The sequence below is a fragment of the Gallus gallus genome, chromosome 2 (assembly GCF_016699485.2).
Source record: "Gallus gallus isolate bGalGal1 chromosome 2, bGalGal1.mat.broiler.GRCg7b, whole genome shotgun sequence".
NCBI lineage: Eukaryota > Metazoa > Chordata > Aves > Galliformes > Phasianidae > Gallus > Gallus gallus.
In genome coordinates, this window is record NC_052533.1 from 125939370 (window position 1) to 125959048 (window position 19679).

The 19679-nt window shown below is 42.5% G+C and overlaps 1 protein-coding gene across 3 annotated transcripts in view; it reads left to right on the forward strand.

Annotated features, from left to right (window-relative positions):
* INTS8 (integrator complex subunit 8) overlaps positions 1–19679 on the forward strand; it is a 24952-nt gene continuing 5273 nt past the window's right edge. For all 3 annotated transcript variants that reach the window (NM_001040228.3, XM_015282917.4, XM_040678518.2), the window contains exons 1-18: positions 1–183; positions 1162–1336; positions 3017–3157; positions 3530–3601; positions 4814–4865; positions 5834–6016; positions 6522–6629; positions 7368–7523; positions 8948–9048; positions 9992–10133; positions 11295–11365; positions 11500–11675; positions 13735–13868; positions 14434–14544; positions 15167–15368; positions 15806–15927; positions 16980–17164; positions 18802–18835. In NM_001040228.3, coding sequence (NP_001035318.1) covers positions 54–183; positions 1162–1336; positions 3017–3157; positions 3530–3601; positions 4814–4865; positions 5834–6016; positions 6522–6629; positions 7368–7523; positions 8948–9048; positions 9992–10133; positions 11295–11365; positions 11500–11675; positions 13735–13868; positions 14434–14544; positions 15167–15368; positions 15806–15927; positions 16980–17164; positions 18802–18835 — 2295 coding nt within the window. In that variant the 5' untranslated portion in view covers positions 1–53. The remainder of the gene's footprint in view (positions 184–1161; positions 1337–3016; positions 3158–3529; positions 3602–4813; positions 4866–5833; positions 6017–6521; positions 6630–7367; positions 7524–8947; positions 9049–9991; positions 10134–11294; positions 11366–11499; positions 11676–13734; positions 13869–14433; positions 14545–15166; positions 15369–15805; positions 15928–16979; positions 17165–18801; positions 18836–19679) is intronic.

Consider the following 19679-nt stretch of genomic DNA (forward strand, 5'->3'; position numbering starts at 1 on the left):
GGGCGGGCGCTGTTTCTGCTGTGTCCGTGGGTGCCCGCGGGGCCGCTGCAGCGATGAGCGCCGAAGCGGCGGACCGGGAGGCCGCCACCTCCAGCCGGCCCTGTACTCCGCCGCAGACCTCCTGGTTCGAGTTCCTGCTGGAGGAAGATCTGCTGGAGCAGCACCTGCGCAAGCCTTCTCCCGGTGCGTGCGGCGCGGCCTGGCCCCGCTGCCGGCTCCTCGCGGGCCTCCGTCTTCCTCGGCCGCTGCGGCCCGGCCCGGCCTCTCGCCGCTCCCTGAGGGCGGGCAGCTCGGAGCGCTGAGGAGCTCCGGGGCGGGCGGTACCGCGGCTGGAGCGGTGCGGTGCTGCGGGCCGGAGTGCGGCGGAACGTGCTGCTTCTGCAGCAGTCATCCCATTTAATCGTCTCCTGAATTCTGCGTTTCCTGGGTTCTACCAGCAGGCTGCGGACGCAGGGACGCCTGTGACAGCGTTGCTTCTACAGAAAGTAGATTGAAGCACAGTCAGGCGAGATCTCTTGTGCTCACACCTTATGCTGTCCTCTTCCAAGTAAAAATATTGATTATTGGTTGTCTTTAAGTGCTTCAGAACAGCCCCGAGCTACTGAAGAGTCTTTTATTGTATGGCGGAGCATCTTTGGTTTTCGTATATATCCCCAAAATCAGACAAATGGTGTTTTCTAAACATATTCAGAAATGCCAGTAGTTCCTCATACCTACTTGTAATTCTTCTCAATGTTTTGAAGAGTGGGTATGTATTTTTATGGCACCTTGCATGCTTTAGTCACACAGCACTTATTTTCCATAGGTACACATACTAAAATTTTGTTGACGCAAAGTATGGGAAATAAATGACAAAGTATGTGGTCAAGCAAATGTGAAGGCTAAATAAAAAAGCCAGTCTGATTCAACATAAACAAATACCATTTGGAATTAGAATCTGACAGGTGATTGTGTTGTCTGTGTAGCTGATAGGGAGATGAGATGGTTTTCCTGTGTAGCCTGCTGTAGGGAACCTGCTGTAGCAGGAAGGGTTGGACTTGGTGATCTCCAGAGGTCCCTTCCAACCCCTATGATTGGTTCTGTGTGTGGTGATCGTGGCTGCAACAAGAAATGGATTTCTGGGCTTAGCTGCCCTCTGACGAGCAACTGTGTTCTCTGCAGATCCTCCCCCTGTGCAGCTGATTGTGCAGTTCCTGGAACAAGCTTCCAAACCGTCGGTGAATGAACAGAACCAGGTCCAGCCACCTCCTGATAACAAAAGAAACCGCATTCTGAAACTTCTTGCTCTTAAAGTTGCTGCTCATCTGAAGTGGGATTTGGATGTGTTGGAGAAAAGGTACAGTCTGTATAGTTTCATACTAAAACTACTGAATCACAGAGTTACTTAGGTTGGAAAAGACCTTCAATACCAACAAGTGCAATCACCATAGTGTACAGAAAAAAGCATCTGGTGTACGTTAGGCTTTACATACGCTTCAGCTGTATGTGAATTTGCACTAAAGAGCTTTTTTTAAGGCTGCTTCCCTTCTTGCAGGAGGAATTTGTGCTGGCATTTATTCATGGCGTGCTTTCTGTCAGTACCCCACAGGCGTAATCCCGATTCTAAACTGAGCCCTACCGTATGACTGTATTGCGGTGATTCTGGGATTCAGTGGGATTGCTAGGTCCATCTGCAGCGTTTGGTTTGTTGGGTGTTTTGTTGGTGGTGGTTTTCTTTGGTTGTTGGGTTTGTGAAATAATCCAAAGGCATTTCAGTTACTAATGGAGCATCTATCTACACAGTAGCAAGTGCTCATCTTCTGTGAGCTCATGATCCTTCAGATTGTTTTTAGTTGAAAACTACGTGGGGTTGGTTTGGATTGGTTGAAAAAACAAACAAAAAAGCAACCTAGCTTGGGACCTTTTTTTTTTTCCCTAAAATTTCTGCTGTTATGAGCACTTGAATGATGCTCAGCTCTTGAATGCTGAAGTAATAGTGTTCAACTGTTTTAAATTATACCTCAGAAGCTGGGAGTGATGGGACCCGGTCTGTGTGCCTTCTGGTTTTACAAAGGAATGTTCTGTCCCCCCTGGCTTCACATAGTGTAGCTTGCAATGAAACTACAGGGTGCTGTTCCAGTTCTTAGTCTTTCTTACCTTTGCTGTTTGGTGATGGATGCAGCAAAAAGAGACATAAGCCATGACAGCACAGATAGATGTCCTCTTTATGTGAGTAAAGTTCCCCGTGATGTGGGAATTGTTTGCCTTCTGGATGTATGGTCTGTGATTGCTTTGAGACTTCCTCACTAGCTGGGATCTGCTGCAGTAGATGACTGAGTTGATTTTGGGATGTGTCTGAGACAGACTGATGCAGCATGCATAGAAGTAGTTCAGCTCTGTTGGAACAGCTTTCCTCTTGGACTTAATTTAGGCTAATAACATCAGTAACCACTTTACATCCCTGATCTAGAATGTCATCAGGTGCAGAGCATTTTGTTCTGCTGAAGAGACACAGCGTATTTTCTAGTGTTCAGAAGAAAGGTTGACTGAACTGGAAACTGAGAAGAGAAGGCTTCAGGTAGGCCTCATTGTGGCCTTCCAATATTTGAAAGGAGCGTATAAACAGGAGGGGGAACGGCTGTTTATGAGGGTGGATAGTGATAGGACAAGGGAGAGTGGTTTTAAACTGAGACAGGGGAGGTTTAGGTTGGATATTAGGAGGAAGTTTTTCACACAGGGTGGTGACGCACTGGAACAGGTTGCCTGAGGAGGTTGTGGGTGCCCCATCCCTGGAGGCATTCAAGGCCAGGCTGGATGTGGCTCTGGGCAGCCTGGTCTGGTGGTTGGTGACCCTGCACATAGCAGGGCATTGAAACTCAATGTTCCTTGTGGTCCTTTTCAACCCAGGCCCTTCTGTGATTCCATACTTTGTGGCTGTTAAGTAATAGGATAGTAATGAGTACAAGTGTGTATGTCACATAAAGGTTCCAGAAGTAGGTTTACTGTACCAAGTACCTTATTCTCTTATCTTTCATAGCTTATCTGTTCCTGTATTGAACATGCTCCTGAATGAGCTTCTGTGCATCAGCAAAGTTCCCCCAGGGACTAAACATGTGGATGTTGACCTGTCCAGCCTACCCCCAACCACTGCAATGGCCATACTACTCTACAACAGATGGTAAGGTATTTTTAAGGCAATGGCCTTAAAACCACGATCGAGCCATGTATTTGTACACAGAATGAGAGAATCTCAAAGTAACATTGGTATTGTGGTCTCTGGGTAGACTATAGCAAGGAGTTAAGTCAGAAAAGCGATTCTAAAGCTGTTTCTTTTCCAGTAAAGTAGTCAAGGGAGTGATTTGCACATTTGTAAAGACAAAAAAAATATTGCTGCCTTTTAACTTCTTAAACATTTCTAAAATAGCACAGGATGTATTCTGGTGATTTAAAGTAAATGATATGATAAACTGATATTTTAAGAAGCATGCAATCTTCTTACTATACTTCTGAGGCTAATGCCATTCTTCACTTAATTGTCTCCCCTATGTAGGGCCATAAGGACCATTGTTAAAAGCAGTTTTCCTGTAAAGCAAGTGAAACCTGGTCCGCCTCAACTGAACGTGTAAGTTACCAGTACACTTCATTTGGACTTAATAGGTATTTTGTAATCAGAAATAGAACTTGTAATCTAATTAAATCATGCTAATGTACAATTATTTAACGTGGTTAATTGTAATGTGGAAATCTTGTATTTATTTGAGGTATATTCTTTATTCCTGTCAAGCACGCTTAATGTATCTGTATGTATATGGTTCTACTTCTTTAATATCTTACCTGTGACTTCGTAAAAGTGTGAAGAATCATAGGAGAAAGGAGGATAGCAGTCTCTATGGGACAGAAAGCTTATTCTCTAGTTTAAACAAGCAGTATTTCTTACATCCTGTTTTAACTTGCACTGGTTTGCTTAATTCAGTTTTATTATAACAATTTACTACACTGTATATCTGATAACCTGAGAAATAATGAAATGATTTTGTTGGTTTCATTAGGCAGTGCTAACTTAAAGTCAATACTGAGTTTACATGTTAGAAATTGTGCAGCTTCAGTTACAGCCCGTTCTTGGAATTGGCTTTTACATTCTGTATTTCTCATATAAAGTTGGGAGCATCTCAGTGGTGCTTTTCACATGTTTTTGGGGTTGTGGATGCCCCATCCCTGGGGGCATTCAAGGCCAGGCTGGATGTGGCTCTGGGCAGCCTGGTGTGGTGGTTGGTGACCCTGCACATAGCAGGGGGGTTGGAACTCGATGATCATTGTGGTCCTTTTCAACCCAGGCCATTCTGTGATTCTATGATATGATTCTATGAATGGTTCTGTTACTGGGATGAGTCTGTTAAGCGTATTGATTGGAAAATACTGCTGGTAATTTTATTAGAAATCCTGAAGTGCCATGTCTGTATCCAGATCTGGTTGTGATTTTGCTAGTGAAGCTTCAAGAGGCTTCAGGATGTCCAAGGTGGTTGATTTTGCTGGTATTAACAATCTGATGAAAAAATAAAAATTAAAAAAAAAGGAAGGCAATGAAAACTTCGAAACTGCCTTTTAATTAAATCATATTCTCATCTAAAACCTTTCATTTTATCCTTATATAATTCTTTCTTTCAGATAAAGATACATTTACATAAAGATACAGAACATTCAGTGGTCTGGCGTAGCGATGTTAAAAAGGTAGTTAAGCAAAAGGTATTTAGGAATTAATTGTTGTGGCCCAGAGCATAAAGGAAAGTGATGGTTTGCTTTAGAACTGAAGTGCTGACTGCATCTCTTTTTCCAGGATGAACCAGATGCAGCAGGAAAAGGAACTCACTGAAAACATTTTGAAAGTGGTGAGCTTTTTCATCCTCTAATTTTTCCTTGAATATACCATGTGATGTGATTATCTTCTTTCCATTCATATTTACAGTTTTGTTGGATTCAGTACACTTAGGTGATGTGGGCTACTTCTAACATTTCCTACTGTTCCTCTGTGTTTGTTTTCTGTGGTGTTGTTTCTGTATTGGATGTTGTATGGAATTTGTTTGGTGAGGTTTAGCTATTCTTTCTTCAGCCCATACTTGGAGCTGTATGAATCAAGCAAGCCTCTACAAAATCAGCCTGTAATTCATACTTGAGACCATACCATACATGAGCTATACAAGTGTATGGCAGCAAAATAGGGCACAACTTTCTTTTTTAAAGAGAATTTAGTAGGGATGTTTTCTGTGTGCCATCGTCACCAGAATGCTGGGGGTGCCTGATGTGTTCCACTTGGAGAAGGGCAAGAAAGGGGAAGAATAAAGCCTCTACTTCCATAAGCAACTTAGCTCCTTTTACTACTCTTATACTTCTTAGAATCAATTACAGTCACTGCATTTACTTTTTTCTCCACACTTAAATCACCACAAACATTTTTTCCCAAGTAAGTGAATGGCAGTGAATTTTAACCGATTCACCATAAAATCTGGCAAAACCTTGCTGTTCAAAGAGAAGCTGCTTTGACTTCAGCTGTGAAATAATAGCTGAGAATTTCCAATCCAACTGTTGGATAACTTCATGTTCCAGAAGTGGACAGAGACGTAGGTGAAACCAAGAGAAAAGTACTGTTTCTATTGGAAGCTCTGATGCTGTTTCTCTGAGCACCTGAAATGGCAGTGACACGTCTGTTTCTTGTACGAGAAATACAGGTGCAGTGAGACAAGTGTGCTAAATAAATTCTTGGCTGTCTTTTTATTTTGCTGTTATAGTGTTAATTTAAACCCAAAGCTAAACTCGAAACTAAGAGATTTTTTTTGTTAATGCGTTTGAATTACTGTAGTTGAAAGAGCAGGCTGCTGATTCCATCCTGGTGCTAGAAGGAGCGCTTAAATTGAATAAGGATCTGTACGTGCACACTATAAGAACTCTGGATTTGTTAGCCATGGAGCCTGGCATGGTGAATGGAGAAACGGAGAGTTCCACAGCTGGGCTAAAAATCAGTGCAGAGGAGATACAGTGCCAGGTACTGTGCATTCTAGACTGAAGCTTTCTGTTTATTTCTGTTTCTTTAGACAAATTGCCATGTAATATTTTGAGGTAAGCTGCAGTATTTTCCTGTTGATCTTTTCTTTGTTCTATCCATAAAGCAATAAAATACCACTGATCATTTTTATGCCGATTTATGCTTCTTTCGGTATTGTAAATATTATCACACTTTTTTTTTTCCCCCAAACTCTCCGTTTTTCCCCCCCTGGAGTAAAGCAGTGTCTGACAAGGGCTGCTTATTGCACCGTTGTTACTGTTATGTGGAAATCATTCTGTTGTTTTGTAATGCCCACGCAGAGTTACCCATACTGAGATCACAAGTAAAGAGGAAACAATTGAAGCATGTGGGGAAAGGTGCACGGGGTGTACACAAGATAACACTGGGAGTAGTTGGAAGACTGTGTAGGGAAAAAATAGGGCTGAAATACTTAATGTTATATAAATTTCTGAGATAATGCCTTTTATATCAATGCTGTTTGCAGGTTTGCTATGACTTGGGTGCAATCTACTTTCAACAAGGAGCGACAAATGCAGCTCTTCATGAAAATGCTAAAGAGAAGTTTTTCAAAACAAAGGAGTTGATTGCAAAGGTAATGAGTGTTACATTCCTGTGTGTTCAACTCAACTAAATTTTTGCTTCCTTCTTTAGCAATGTAGTAGCTGCTGTAAGTGTTTATTAAGAAACTTCTTGGGATTTTGATGGCAAATTTGGGGTTTTTGTGTGTGATTTTTACATTGTGCTGTGTTCAAAATTATATGGATTAGGTGTGATGTGTCACTGTTTTCTTCTGTTTTGTGTTGAATATTCCCTTATGTAAATTGTATTGATGGAAGAAATGCAATGGTAGTGTCTTCAGTGCTAATATTAACTTGGCTGACCAGTACAGCACGTTCTGTGTCAGTAGTGGTATCCTAACAGTGATAGTGTGTTTTTAAGGGAGAAAACCATACGAACAATAGGCACTTCCTATTCTTGTTTATCTAACTTTCCATTGGGAATCAGCTTTCTGTTTTCTCACCTCTTTTGTTATGAAAGAAAACTTTTTCATGTACAGCTAAAATATGCTTCCTTTCACAGCTAGTTTTTTATCTGTATTTCCAAAACTGCAAAACTCAAGTTTTATTTTAATAGACAAAACATGATCTAAACTGTAAAGAGCACATACAAGAGCATAAAGATGTGTCCATATGCACACATTCTTTACTGTTTTTTTGGGTTGTTTTGTTGTTGCTATGAGAAACTGTGATTTTCCATTTGTTTTGCAGAGTTCAGCTCATGTTTCATAATATTTTTGATCACTAAGATTTAATGGACTGCTACTTTTCAGATTGGTTCGTCATCGCTTCATTGCACCATAGATGAAAAACGGTTAGCTGGATATTGTCAGGCTTGTGGAGTTCTTACCTCATCTGATGATGATGCGTCTCAACAGACAACTCCGTATAATCAAATCCATAACTGCATGAAATCTGGCAACTATCAGGTACCGTGGTTAATGCCCACTTGCAGTGGAGAGTTCTTTTTATTATCGTGTTGGTGATTCCATCTGATCTGGTGGGAATTTCAGGAGATACCTAAGTGTTTTGTTCAACCATTACCGTACTGCTATAGAATACACTTCATAGAATCATAGAATCGCTAAGGTTGGAAAAGACCCACAGGATCATCCAGTCCAACCATTCGCCCTTCACCAATGGTTCTCACTAAACCACGTCCCTCAACACAACATCCAAACGCTCTTTGAACACCACCAGGCTCGGTGACTCCACCACCTCTCTGGGCAGCCCATTCCAGTGCCTGACCACCCTTTCAGAGAAGTAGTATTTCCTAACATCCAGCCTGAACCTTCCCTGGCGCAGCTTGAAGCTGTTCCCTCTAGTGCTATCACTAGTCACACGAGAGAAGAGGCTGTAACCCCCAGCTCACTACAACCTCCCTTCAGGTAGTTATAGAGAGCAATAAGGTCTCTCCTGAGCCTCCTCTTCTCTAGGCTGAACAATCCCAGCTCCTTCAGCCGCTCTTCATAAGGCCTGTGTTCCAGACCCCTCACCAGCTTTGTTGCCCTCCTCTAGACACGCTCCAGGGCCTCCATGTCTTTCGTACAGTGAGGGGCCCAAAGCTGGACACAGTACTCGAGGTGCGGCCTCACCAGTGCTGAGTACAGGGGGATAATTACTTCCCTGTTCCTGCTGGCCACACTATTTCTGATACAAGCCAGGATGCCATTGGCCTTCTTGGCCACCTGGGCACACTGCTGGCTCATGTTCAGTCTAGCGTCAATCAACACCCCCAGGTCCATTTCCTCTACACAGTCTTCCAACCACTCTGCCCCAAGCCTATAGCGTTGCCTGGGGTTATTGTGGCCAAAGTGCAGGACCCGGCATTTGGTCTTGTTGAATCCCATCCCATTGGCTTCAGCCCAGCTATCCAGCCTATCCAGATCCCTCTGCAGGGCCTCACTACCCTCAGGCAGATCAACACTTCCAGCCAGCTTGGTGTGGTGCGCTCAATACTCACTTGAGTGCTTGAGGGTGCACTCAATACTTACTGAGGGTGCACTCAATGCACTTCTACAGAAATATGATCTGATACGTATCAGATTAAAATATTTTGGATTCCAGACGGTGTAAATAATTTCTACTAGCTTATAAATGGGTTCTTCAGTTTAACTGTAATACTTTGCATTTCAGAGTATGTTGCTCCTGAGATACGTATTTTTTTACCTCCTGATCTTCTGACGAGAGTGTTTTTGTTGTTTGTTCTCTTTCTAGTGGTGTGTAGTGATTTTTAATGTTATATGTGGGTGTAAGCTGCTTCACTTTCTTTGAACATCTTTAACAGATAGAAAATTATTTTATCCATATTTGAACTGTCCATTGAATGATTCAAGTTGTGTCTGTGTTGCAGGACTTGGTGAAGATATTCCTTGAAGATAACCTAGCCCTCAGTTTACCCGTTCAGTTCAGACAATCGGTGCTAAGGGAGCTGTTCCAAAAAGCTCAGCAAGGGTGAGACATAATTTAATGATCTATGCAATGTTTATGGAAATATATATACACACACATATGTTTTTAAACTTATAACTAAGTTAATTCCTTTTTGAAGGTCTTCTAAAACTTGAAATCAAAGCTGATAAGGCTACTGTACTGAGCAGTGATATTGCAGGAGATGTGGGCTTTGTTGGGAGCACTGGCCCTATAGGTTTCCTGTCATTAGGTGCCTCGTGCACTGCCACACCAGCCCAGTCCTGGAGGATCAGTATGGGACTTCAAGTAGACACAGATCATCAAGCATGTGATGATGGCAGCTTGTGGATCACAAGGTTTAGAAAAGGATCTTAGAGGGTGTTCTTATCAACATACTCAGGTACATGAGGCACACAGCCTAAGAGGAGATTTCTGTACATTATTTTATCCAACATCCACATTGTGGATGCCCCATCCCTGGAGGCATTCAAGGCCAGGCTGGATGTGGCTCTGGGCAGCCTGGTCTGGTGGTTGGCGACCCTGCAGATAGCAGGGGGGTTGAAACCAGATGATCACTGTGATCCTTTTCAACCCAGGCCATTCTATGATTATTTTGAGTTTGTCTGATGATAGTGCATTCTGAGATGCATGAATATGCCTGAAGTTGTTTTGCCTGTCAGTGATGTGTAGGGTGTGCTTACTGAGAGGTGATGCAACTGTGTGTCAGCCGCACTGCTCTAGTTGGGGTCCCAACAGTGCAGGGAATGAAGCTTGCGTGTGAAGAAGAGCAGTGGTCTAGGAGGTAATTCTCTGCCAAAAAAGTGAGGTCTTGGGTAAAATATGTAGATGCTGAGTCCTTTTTTTCGGAGGTGTGGATAAAGGCATGTGCTCCAGACTTGTCTTTGGATCTGACACGTGGAGATTTGCCTTGATACCAACTGTGTTTGTCAGAGAAGTCTCAATCTTGAGTTTTGTATTCATGCAGGAATGATGCTCTGGATGAAGTTTGCTTCAAAATCTGTGTATGCAACACCGTCTGTGATGTATTGCAGGGTCAAATAATTGATATTCAGTTCTGTCAGCTGTTCCTCAAACCCAACAAAGAGAAAATAGACTTCCTCCTGGAGGTAAGAAATAATCATCTGAAACTAGAAGGGGAAATGGTATTTAATAGAGTACATCTTTCCCTCACTAACTGTATTGCTGTTTCAAGTAACACTTGTTTGTGAAGCAGAGAAAAGTGCATTATAAGGTAAATTCTCAAACTTGATTCAGCTTCATTCCAGCTAGCACAAATACACTGTATCATTCTTCCATCTGTAGTAATGGTTCATCTGCTGGACTGAAGCTGTGTTGCTTCAGCTTGGATTTGAAATTGCTACATTTCCTTCCTTCATTAAAATGCATAGTGATATTATGGAACGTTTATTGTGAGGAACAAAGAAATGAAGTCTCAGAGAGTGAGATTGTGGAACAAAGTATCTGTGAAGATGACCACTCTTGCTGGCTTTTACAACAAACTGGCCTGCCATGAAGCTGCTCAGTTGCTGTGCATGGCAGACTTAAACTCTTGCCCTCCCTGAAGCTTTTTAAGAAACTGTTGCTACTTAGTCTGAACTTACTCTTTACGTTGCTTTGCTATTATTCATATCCTTCATTGTCTAATTTGGGCCTTGTCTTCTGCTCGTCAGCTGCAGCTGTTCTCTTCAAGTGTGTGTCAAAAATTGACTGATGTACTCTGTACTTCAGAGCCAGCAAAAGGTTTTCCAACTGTTTAAATTAGGACTGAACCTATTTCTCAAAACAAACAAAAAAAGATTTCATGCAAGCTGGTAATTATTCCACTGTTCAGTTCTCTTGAAACTCTTGCATTTTTTTTTTAAAACAAGTTAATCCTAGTGAGTCTTACAATTTTGCACTTTGATATTTTAGTTCATTTTAAAACTCCTGTACAAGAACTTTGTTATGTACTTAATGATATTTTTGACTGACTCACACCGTGACATTCAGCATTGGCATGCCTAAATATCTGGCAAAAAAGAATGTAGATTATGTCAAGGAAGGTCACAGTTGTGTGAAACAGCTTCTTGTATCCCAGTCAAAAGAGATTCTGATCCATCTGTGATAGCTACAGTATTTATCAGGTAACTTTGTTGCCTCCTTTGAGAGAGAGGGCAGCTACCTGATAGTAATCCGGAGTTAGAAGTCTGGGGAGCAGCACTATCTCTAGCAAAATATTTTAAGTTTTCTGAGCCCTGGCTTAATTATTTACTGCCTACTTCTTCCAGGTTTGTTCAAGATCAATAAACTTGGAAACTGCATCTGAATCCCTGAAGAGAAAAATGGCAGCATTTCTCAAGTACGTACTGGTTCTAAGGCATCATGAACTTGCATCTTATAAGCAATATAATGCAACATGATAAGTACTTTTGAGAACTTACAACTTGACAAACAAACGGTTTATTCCTGCTGATTATTAACTTTTTTATTTAGGAACTTGTGTTTGGGTTTGGAAGACCTTCAGCTTGTCTTCATGATTTCATCTCACGAGCTGTTCATAAAGCTTCTGAAGGATGATGAACGGAAACTGCTTGTTGATCAAATGCGGAAGAGATCTCTTCGAATCAACCTGTCCACAAAGCCTGTGACTTCATTTTATGACATCCCGGGTAATTTTCCGTGTTCCTGTTGACTTATATGTATGCAGCTGCCTGTTTTCATACCTGAGGTTACTATGCATAGACCTGTTCTCAAAACAAGTTCAGAGAGAATGGTTTTTAGGGTTGAATATTTCTCACCTTCAGTCAGTGAATGCCCTGCCTTTTCAAGAAGGTTGTTCTTTGCTTGTGCTTTGTATCTTAGCTGAGCATTTGCTAGCTGACAAGCAAAAGAGGGGTATGGTAGTTGGTTTAAACTGGATCTGTCTGGGAGCTGTTCACAGTACAGATATTTCTTCTGCCTTTGGATTTACGCTATCTCTAATGCTAGTGTGACTGATGAGCTGGACCAGGAATACCATCTGGATGAAGTTTTTAACCTAGCAGCGTGTAACCCTGATATTTTTCAGCCAGCTCATTTCCCAGATGCAGCTGGCTGACTGTGCAGCACTACAGCTCAAAGCTAATGTAAGAAAAAGGCCTACAAACTGCTGACTGGACCTGCGAAGAGCAAACCCTTTCTGATCTAATGCAGTCATGCATTGACTTAAGCCAGTTATGAAAATACATTTTTTCACTAAAGCAATAGAGAAACACTTTCTGGTACAGATCTTGAACTTGATGCAGATCTTCAATGTAACTCTTTGCTGTAATAGGGATAAGGGGATGCCCGGGGCTGCTGTTGTTAAAGAAGGGGATGTTGCAAGCAGCCCCTTAGGTAAGGAGAGTTGTGGGGTTGGCATGAACTATACGTGGAGTCACACAAGAGGATGTAAGGGGCCTAAAACTGCATTAGCTCTACATGCTACAACTTATTTCCTCTGTTTTTCATCCATGGATCATATGATTTGAAACTATAATTTTTTTATGCTACAATTTCATGTCAAGTGCAGATCTAACTGAAATAAATTTAGCAAGAGTTTAAACCAGGAACATTTGAAGACTGTTGATTTTATAGGAAAAGTTGAGAATGCAGACAGCTCTACCCCAAGGAGCTGGAAGGCAAATGTTAAGGAGGAAAACGAATGACTGATTCCTTTCTTGGCTAAGTGATGAAATATCTCTTTTTGTGGCTAAGATATCAAATATCTCAAATATCAAATGTGGAGGAGGAATGTTTTCTCCATTGTGTTGACCTTTATTTCTGGCACATCAGCTTCAGAGCTGTAATCAGGATGGAGAGTTGGGCAGAGAGGAATCTTACAGTTCAACAAGGGCAAGTTCAGAGTCCTGTGCCTGGTGAGGAATAACTGTGCATCAATATAGGTTAGGGGTTGACCTGCTGGAAGAGAGCTCTACAGAGAAGGACCTGGGTGTGTTGGTGGACAATAGGTTGACCACAGCCAGCAGCGTGCCCTTGTGACCAAGGACTCCAATGATATCCTAGGGTGCATTAAAAAGAGCACGGCCAGCAGGTAGATGAAGGTTCTACTCTGCCCTGATGAGGACACATCTGGACTACTGTGTCCAGTTCTGGACTCCTCAGTTCAAGAAAGGTATCAAACTTCTAGAGATAGTCCCGTGGAGGGCCACAAAGATGATGAGTGGTCTGCAGTATCTCCCTTATTAGGAGAGGCTGAGAAACCTGAGGCTGTTCAGCCTGGAGAAGAGAAGACTGAGGGGAGATCATATCAATGCTTATAAATATCTGCAGGGTGGGTGTTAAGTGGATGGGGCCAGGCTCTTTTTGGTGATGCCTAGCAACAGAACAAGGTGCAGTGGGCACAAACTGGAAAGTAGGAAGTGCCATGCAAATACGTGGAAAAAATGCTATACTGTGAGTGTGACAGAACACTGGAACAGGCTGCCCAGGGAGGTTATGTAGTCTCCTTTAGAGTTATCCAGATCTACCTGGACACTTTCCTGTGTAACCTACTCTGTGTCAGCAGGGGGGCTGGACTGGAGGATCTCCAAAAGTCCCTTCCAATGCCTGCAAGTCTGTGATTCTATAAAGGCATTGGTGTATCCACTGTTCTTCGTGTATTGTTTAAAATGTCATATACTGAAGTATTGTAAGGATCTGCATTATGAAGGAATGCCACGGAGTCCTCATTGCTTTTTTTTTCCCTAGCTTCAGCAAGTGTCAATATTGGCCAGCTTGAACATCAGCTCATATTGTCAGTAGACCCTTGGAGGATTCGTCAGATCTTGATTGAGTTGCATGGGATGACTTCTGAACGCCAGTTCTGGACTATTTCCAATAAGGTAATTTATTCTACGTGGTCATCTGAGAGAACTGTTTTCTGTGAACAGTAAACATTTTACCATAGATCCTCAATGTATTATTTTCATTTTCCTCTCTCTGCATAATGGTGGTAAAAATAGCAATGCATATCTAAACTGACGTTCTGTAATTAAAACATTGTGACAAAATGCCTAACCTTCATTTTAAGTAACTGCTGGTTGTATTGCAAACCTGTTGCATGAGAGTAAATTTCTTTAGCTTTTGTTTTCAGTGCTCTGACCGGTTAGGAAGAGAGAGGAGTAGATTTCTTTTGGTTATGTTTTTGGCTTTTTTGTCTTTGTCTCCCAAATGACTGCATGCTCATCATATAAAGTACAATACAAAGTACAATAGGTAGCCCTTTTTAGGGTACTTCTATACTCCTGAGCCATACCTTACTGCTGATGAAATGCAAACATTTCTGAAAGATTTGACACTTAGAAATCCATTGGTCTCAACATTTTGAGCTTTGTTTTTAGTATTTAAGGAAATGTGTGATTTCTAAAACCTGTTTCTGTGCAAATGTCTTGCATGTTTCTCTCACAGTGGGAAGTACCAAATGTTTATGGCAATGTTATTCTAGGAATCAAAGATAATCTGACTAGGGATTTGGTCTACATCCTTATGGCGAAGGGATTACACTGCTGTGCAATTAAGGTGAGCAGACCATCCCAAATTGCTGTGAGTTGATTTGAGCAATTGAAGTTTAACAACAACATAGAAAGCCCTTTCTGAGAGGAACACCTTGAAGAACTGGGAGGTGATAGAGATCTAGTAATAAGCTGTGTGTGTGATATAGCAGTTAAACATTTCTCTCAGTTTTCCAGAGCAAGGATAATGGCTTTCCAGTGAGTTGGGCCTGGAGATAATCTCATTCATACATTTTAACCAGGATGGTACTAAATGGTGCATCTACACTCAACACATTGATATGAAGTGCTGTTTTTTGGCCCGTTTACATAGAGAATTTATTAGCATGCTGTTTTATGTGCCTTGTAATCGACTGTTCTGTAGTTTGCTGATCTACAGGGAAAAACCAGAATGTCTGCACGATTTGCCTATAGACAACTTCTTGAGCTTCTTGTTGAGAAGTCTGAAACTGTGGCAACTGTTAAGCTTAATAGCAAGTCCAAAGAACTCAATAATGCAAATGATAGTTGTGAGTTTCCTAAACAGTGTTGACAGTGAACATGAATGCTCCTTGAGCCAGGATTTCAGCTCTGTTGTCTTTCCTTACCAATCTGTTCAGAGCCATTAATATGTAACCTCTTTGCTGCAGGATTTTGTCCACGCTAAGCAGCTTTTTGCTGCTTGCTTAGAGCTTGTGACAGAATTTTCTCCAAAGCTCCGTCAAGTCATGCTGAATGAAATGCTGCTTTTGGACATTTACACACACGAGGCTGGAGCCGGTGCTGCCGGGGAGCGTCCTCCTTCTGATCTTATAAGCAGAGTCCGAGGATACTTGGAAATGAGAGTACCTGGTAAGTACGTTGCTCTTGCTCCTGAGATGCAGCAAAGCACAGAGCTTTGTTAGAAAAAGAAAAGGAAAGAGCAATAGCTTTGTATTTTAGATATATCAGTATGTAACTGGAAAAACAATAGTGTCGTTTGACATGTTCTTTTTTGTTAGTCGTTGGAAGTAAGAACAGGAGCATCGTGATGCCTGCACGTTGCTAAACATTAACAGTTTCTGTTGGGTACCACTCAGAGGGTTTGAACAGGATAAATATCTGCACTTTCATCTGCTGAGTTTTCCTAATCGATAAAGCAGCCCACATGGTTTCATGCTGTGGGAGCAGTGTAGAACTGCTGCAGTTGGAGGAAGCATTTGATCCTAACTTTTTTTTGGCTTTGCTTGGTTTCTTATAATGCTGTTTTTCTCAAAAAAAAAAAAATAAAAATGCCCATTTTTTTCCAGATATTCCTCTTCGACAAGTTATAGCTGAGGAGTGTGTTGCCTTCCTGTTAAACTGGCGTGAAAATGAATACTTGACCATGCAAGTTCCATTACCTCTGGTTCAGACTAATCCTTATGTAAAGGTAATGAGCGCTCAGTCTCAAAGCCTTGTCAGACTGTAACTGGCTTTTTCTTGTTGAGGTCTCTTGTACTTCTAAAAGCATTTACCTTTCTGTCAGGAGGGTGTTGGTTTCTTTTGTTGCTATAATAGGTGAAATGTAGCAAAGTGGAAGACTTAGCAAGGCTAAGCAGCAAACCTGTTTGACAGCTGGTAAAAGACTTGCAGGCCATGCTGCAGAATGGATGAAACAAAGGGCTCGTAGCCCTTAGACCAGCTGATGTTGGTTCCCGAAGCGCTGGGTATGTGTGGCAAGGATCCCCAAGCTGAGTGCTGAAACTCCTTCTGTGAAGGCCTGGACTCTCAGCTGGGATTCAGCCCAGTCTTATGGAGGAGACATGACAGGTTTAGATATCATTCACTGACTCTTTCTGTTCCTAAAATGCTTTTTTTTTTCCAAATGCACTGTGATAGCTCTGCTTGTGAGCCTGAGTCCAGTGTTTAATTTCTGGGGGCATTCAAGCACTGCCCTTTGTGAAACCTTGCTTTCAGAATAGTTCTGTAGGAGCATTCTCACATCAGTCAGGCAGTAAAGCTGAATGAAGCTGTGTTATGTGATGTTCATTTTTGGCCAGGTTTGGTTAGCTGAGGTGCTGCTTAATATCCACGTTGACCTTTTGATTTCTCTGTGTAGCAGAAAGTGCCAATGCAACTTTTTCTTTTATTTCAGGTTATTTATTGTATAGATATCAAAGGGATCTAGTCATTTTAAAACTACAGTTTGTTTTTTAGGTTTTGTGCAATGTATTATTTGAATAAGTAGAACGTAAAGCTTGTTTTCAGCTCTTCGTGATGAAGTACCCCATAAAGAGACTGTGAAAGGGAAGAATGCTTTGTTGTTTTATTCCTGTCTTCCACATTACAGATCAGTGTCCTCTGCTGCAAAGTTTAGCTACATTGCTCTGTAGTTTGAAGCTTAAAATTATTTTCTTGGCCATTTTAAATACAAATAATCTCTTTGCTGTAGTGAACATTCAGAGAAGCTCTGTGTTGTATTTCTTCCCTTGCACTGCACAGCTGGGGCAGTTGCTGGCTGCTACGTGCAAAGAACTCCCGGGTCCCAAGGAAAGCAGAAGGACAGCTAAAGATCTCTGGGAAGTCGTCGTACAGATCTGCAGCGTATCCAACCAGCACAAACGGGGGAATGATGGCAGAGTGAGTTTGATAAAGCACAGAGAATCTACGCTAGGCATTATGTACAGGTGTGTTTCCTTGAACTGCTTTTAAAGGTCGTTTGAATTGTGTATCTAACCCAACAGCTGGGAGCAGTGGGCAGTGTTAGATATTAGGGCAGCGTGTTGGCTTTCCTTTTTGGAGAGAGGAAAGGGGTGGATGGGATTCAAGGCAGTGTTTAGGTGCCAGAAGCATGATGTATTCTCATCATGATCAACGTAGATCGTAAAGTCATAGAATGGCCTGGGTTGAAAAGGACCACAGTGATCATCCAGTTCCAACCCCCCTGCTATGTGCAGGGTCACCAACCACCAGACCAGGCTGCCCAGAGCCACATCCAGCCTGGCCTTGAATGCCTCCAGGGATGGGGCATCCACAACTCTCTGGGCAAGCGATCTTCAAGTGAAGTCAATGGCATTTAGAGGGCAGTTCTTCTGAGCAACTGGTGGTGTCTGCATTGAATAGAATTGCTTTACAGATTCTTTCATATCTATTCTAAACTCCTAGCTCACAGTGTAGGTCTGCACATCTGACTAGGTTTTGAAAACTATATGTTACTCAGTCTTGAAACAAGGCCTGTGGGGACTGGGAGAAAAAGATGTTGTTGAGTGGAGTCATTTCACTGTCGATTACATAACCTCTGCTGGTCTTCGTGTTGACTGGTGTGACTGATTTAGGGCTCTGATTTGTCCAAACAGTTGATGTTTTGGGGCTCTTCTCAAATCCAAGACCGACTATGAGCTTCTTGTTATGGTGAACTCTGGAATGCATGGTTATGGTTAAGTTAATACAAAGTAATTATTGTGCCTTTTGGGGCTTGATGAAATGAATCCTAGAATGGTTTGGGTTGGAAGAGATCTTTAAGATCACCTAGTTCCTACCCCCTGCTATAGGCAGGCACACCTCCCTCTGGACCAGGTTGCTCACAGCCCCATCCAGCCTGGCCTTGAGTGCTTCCAGGGAGGGAGCATCCACCACCTCGCTGGGCAGCCTGTTCCAGTGCATCACCACCCTCACAGTAGAGAATTTCTTCCCAATATCTAGCCTAAATTTACCCTCTTCCAGTCTAAAACCATTTTCTCTCATTGTTACCTGCCCTTCCAAAAAGTCCCTCCCCAGCTTTCCTGTAGGCCCCCTTCAGGTACTGGAAGGCCGCTACAAGGTTCCCCCAGAGCCTTCTCTTCTCCAGGCTGAAAAGCCCCAACTCTCTCAGCCTGTCCTCATACGGGAGGTGCTTCAGCCCTCTGATCACCTTCATGGCCCTCCTCTGGACCTGCTCCAGCATATTGATGTCCTTGTGTTGAAGGCCCCAGAACTGGATGCAGTACTCCAAGTGGGGTCTCGTGTGAGCAGAGTAGAAGGGCAGAATCACCTCCCTCGACCTGCTGGCCACAATTCTCTTGATGCAACCCAGGATACAATGGCAGATGTTTTATTTAGCTTCCTTATTATTTTTTTTTCAGTTATAGAAGTGAAATTTGCTAGCAGCTTGTGTTGAAAGGGATTGAATGTTTTCATTTATACACCCTGTATTTGTAAGCTTAGAGCTGAAGGGATGTTTTGGCAAATGAAGGATTTGCTTTACTGGCTTGTTTCCAGTGAATTAAGTTTGCCTGTGCTCTCAGCTGTGGATGGTGACTCACAGATATTTGTGTTCCTGATTTAGGAGTGAACTGCTGTCCTTCATCAAAAAGCTTCGGGTAAGTTGCAGTGGACTTGAGTATGTTTGGAACCAGAACTTTCTTTTAGTATCACATTTCTCTGGAATTTAACACGAAAAGTCCAGAAAACTGAATGGCTGAAGAGCTCAGTTATGATACCTGCTATACAGCAGCGTTGAAAATAGTCTGAAATAATTAAAGATTACATAAAGAAATTCTCTTGCAGTATTCCTGTACTGCAGGATTCTTAACCAAATACTGTCTCGGTAGAAGATCATAGCAATGTCAGAACATATTACATAGCTTCACAGAATGATAGAATTGCTCAGGTTGGAGAAGACCTTAAAGATCATCGAGTCCAACCACAACCTGACCATACTACCCAAACTCTAACAAACCATCGATAAATCATGTCCCTGAGCACCACATCCAAATGGTTGTTAAACACATTCAGGGATGGTGACTCAACCACCTCCCTGGGGAGCCTATTCTGGTGCTTAACAGCCCTTTCTGTAAAGAAGTGTTTCCTGGTATCCAACCTAAACCTCCCCTGGCACAACTTGAGGCCATTTCCCCTCGTCCTGTCACCTGTCACCAGTGAGAAGAGACCAACCCTGCTCTCTCTGTAAGCACCGTTCAGATATTGGAAGAGAGCAATAAGGTCTCCCCTCAGCCCCCTCTTCCCCAGACTGAACAGCCCCAGTTCCCTCAGTTGCTCCTCATAGCACATGTTCCCCAAGCCCTTCACAAGCCTTGTTGCCCTTCTTTGGACCTGCTCCAGCACCTCAGTGTCCTTTCTGTATTGAGGTGCCCAAAACTGAACACAGTACTCGAGGTGAGGCCTCACCAATGCCGAGGACAGGGGCAGATGACTTCCCTAGTC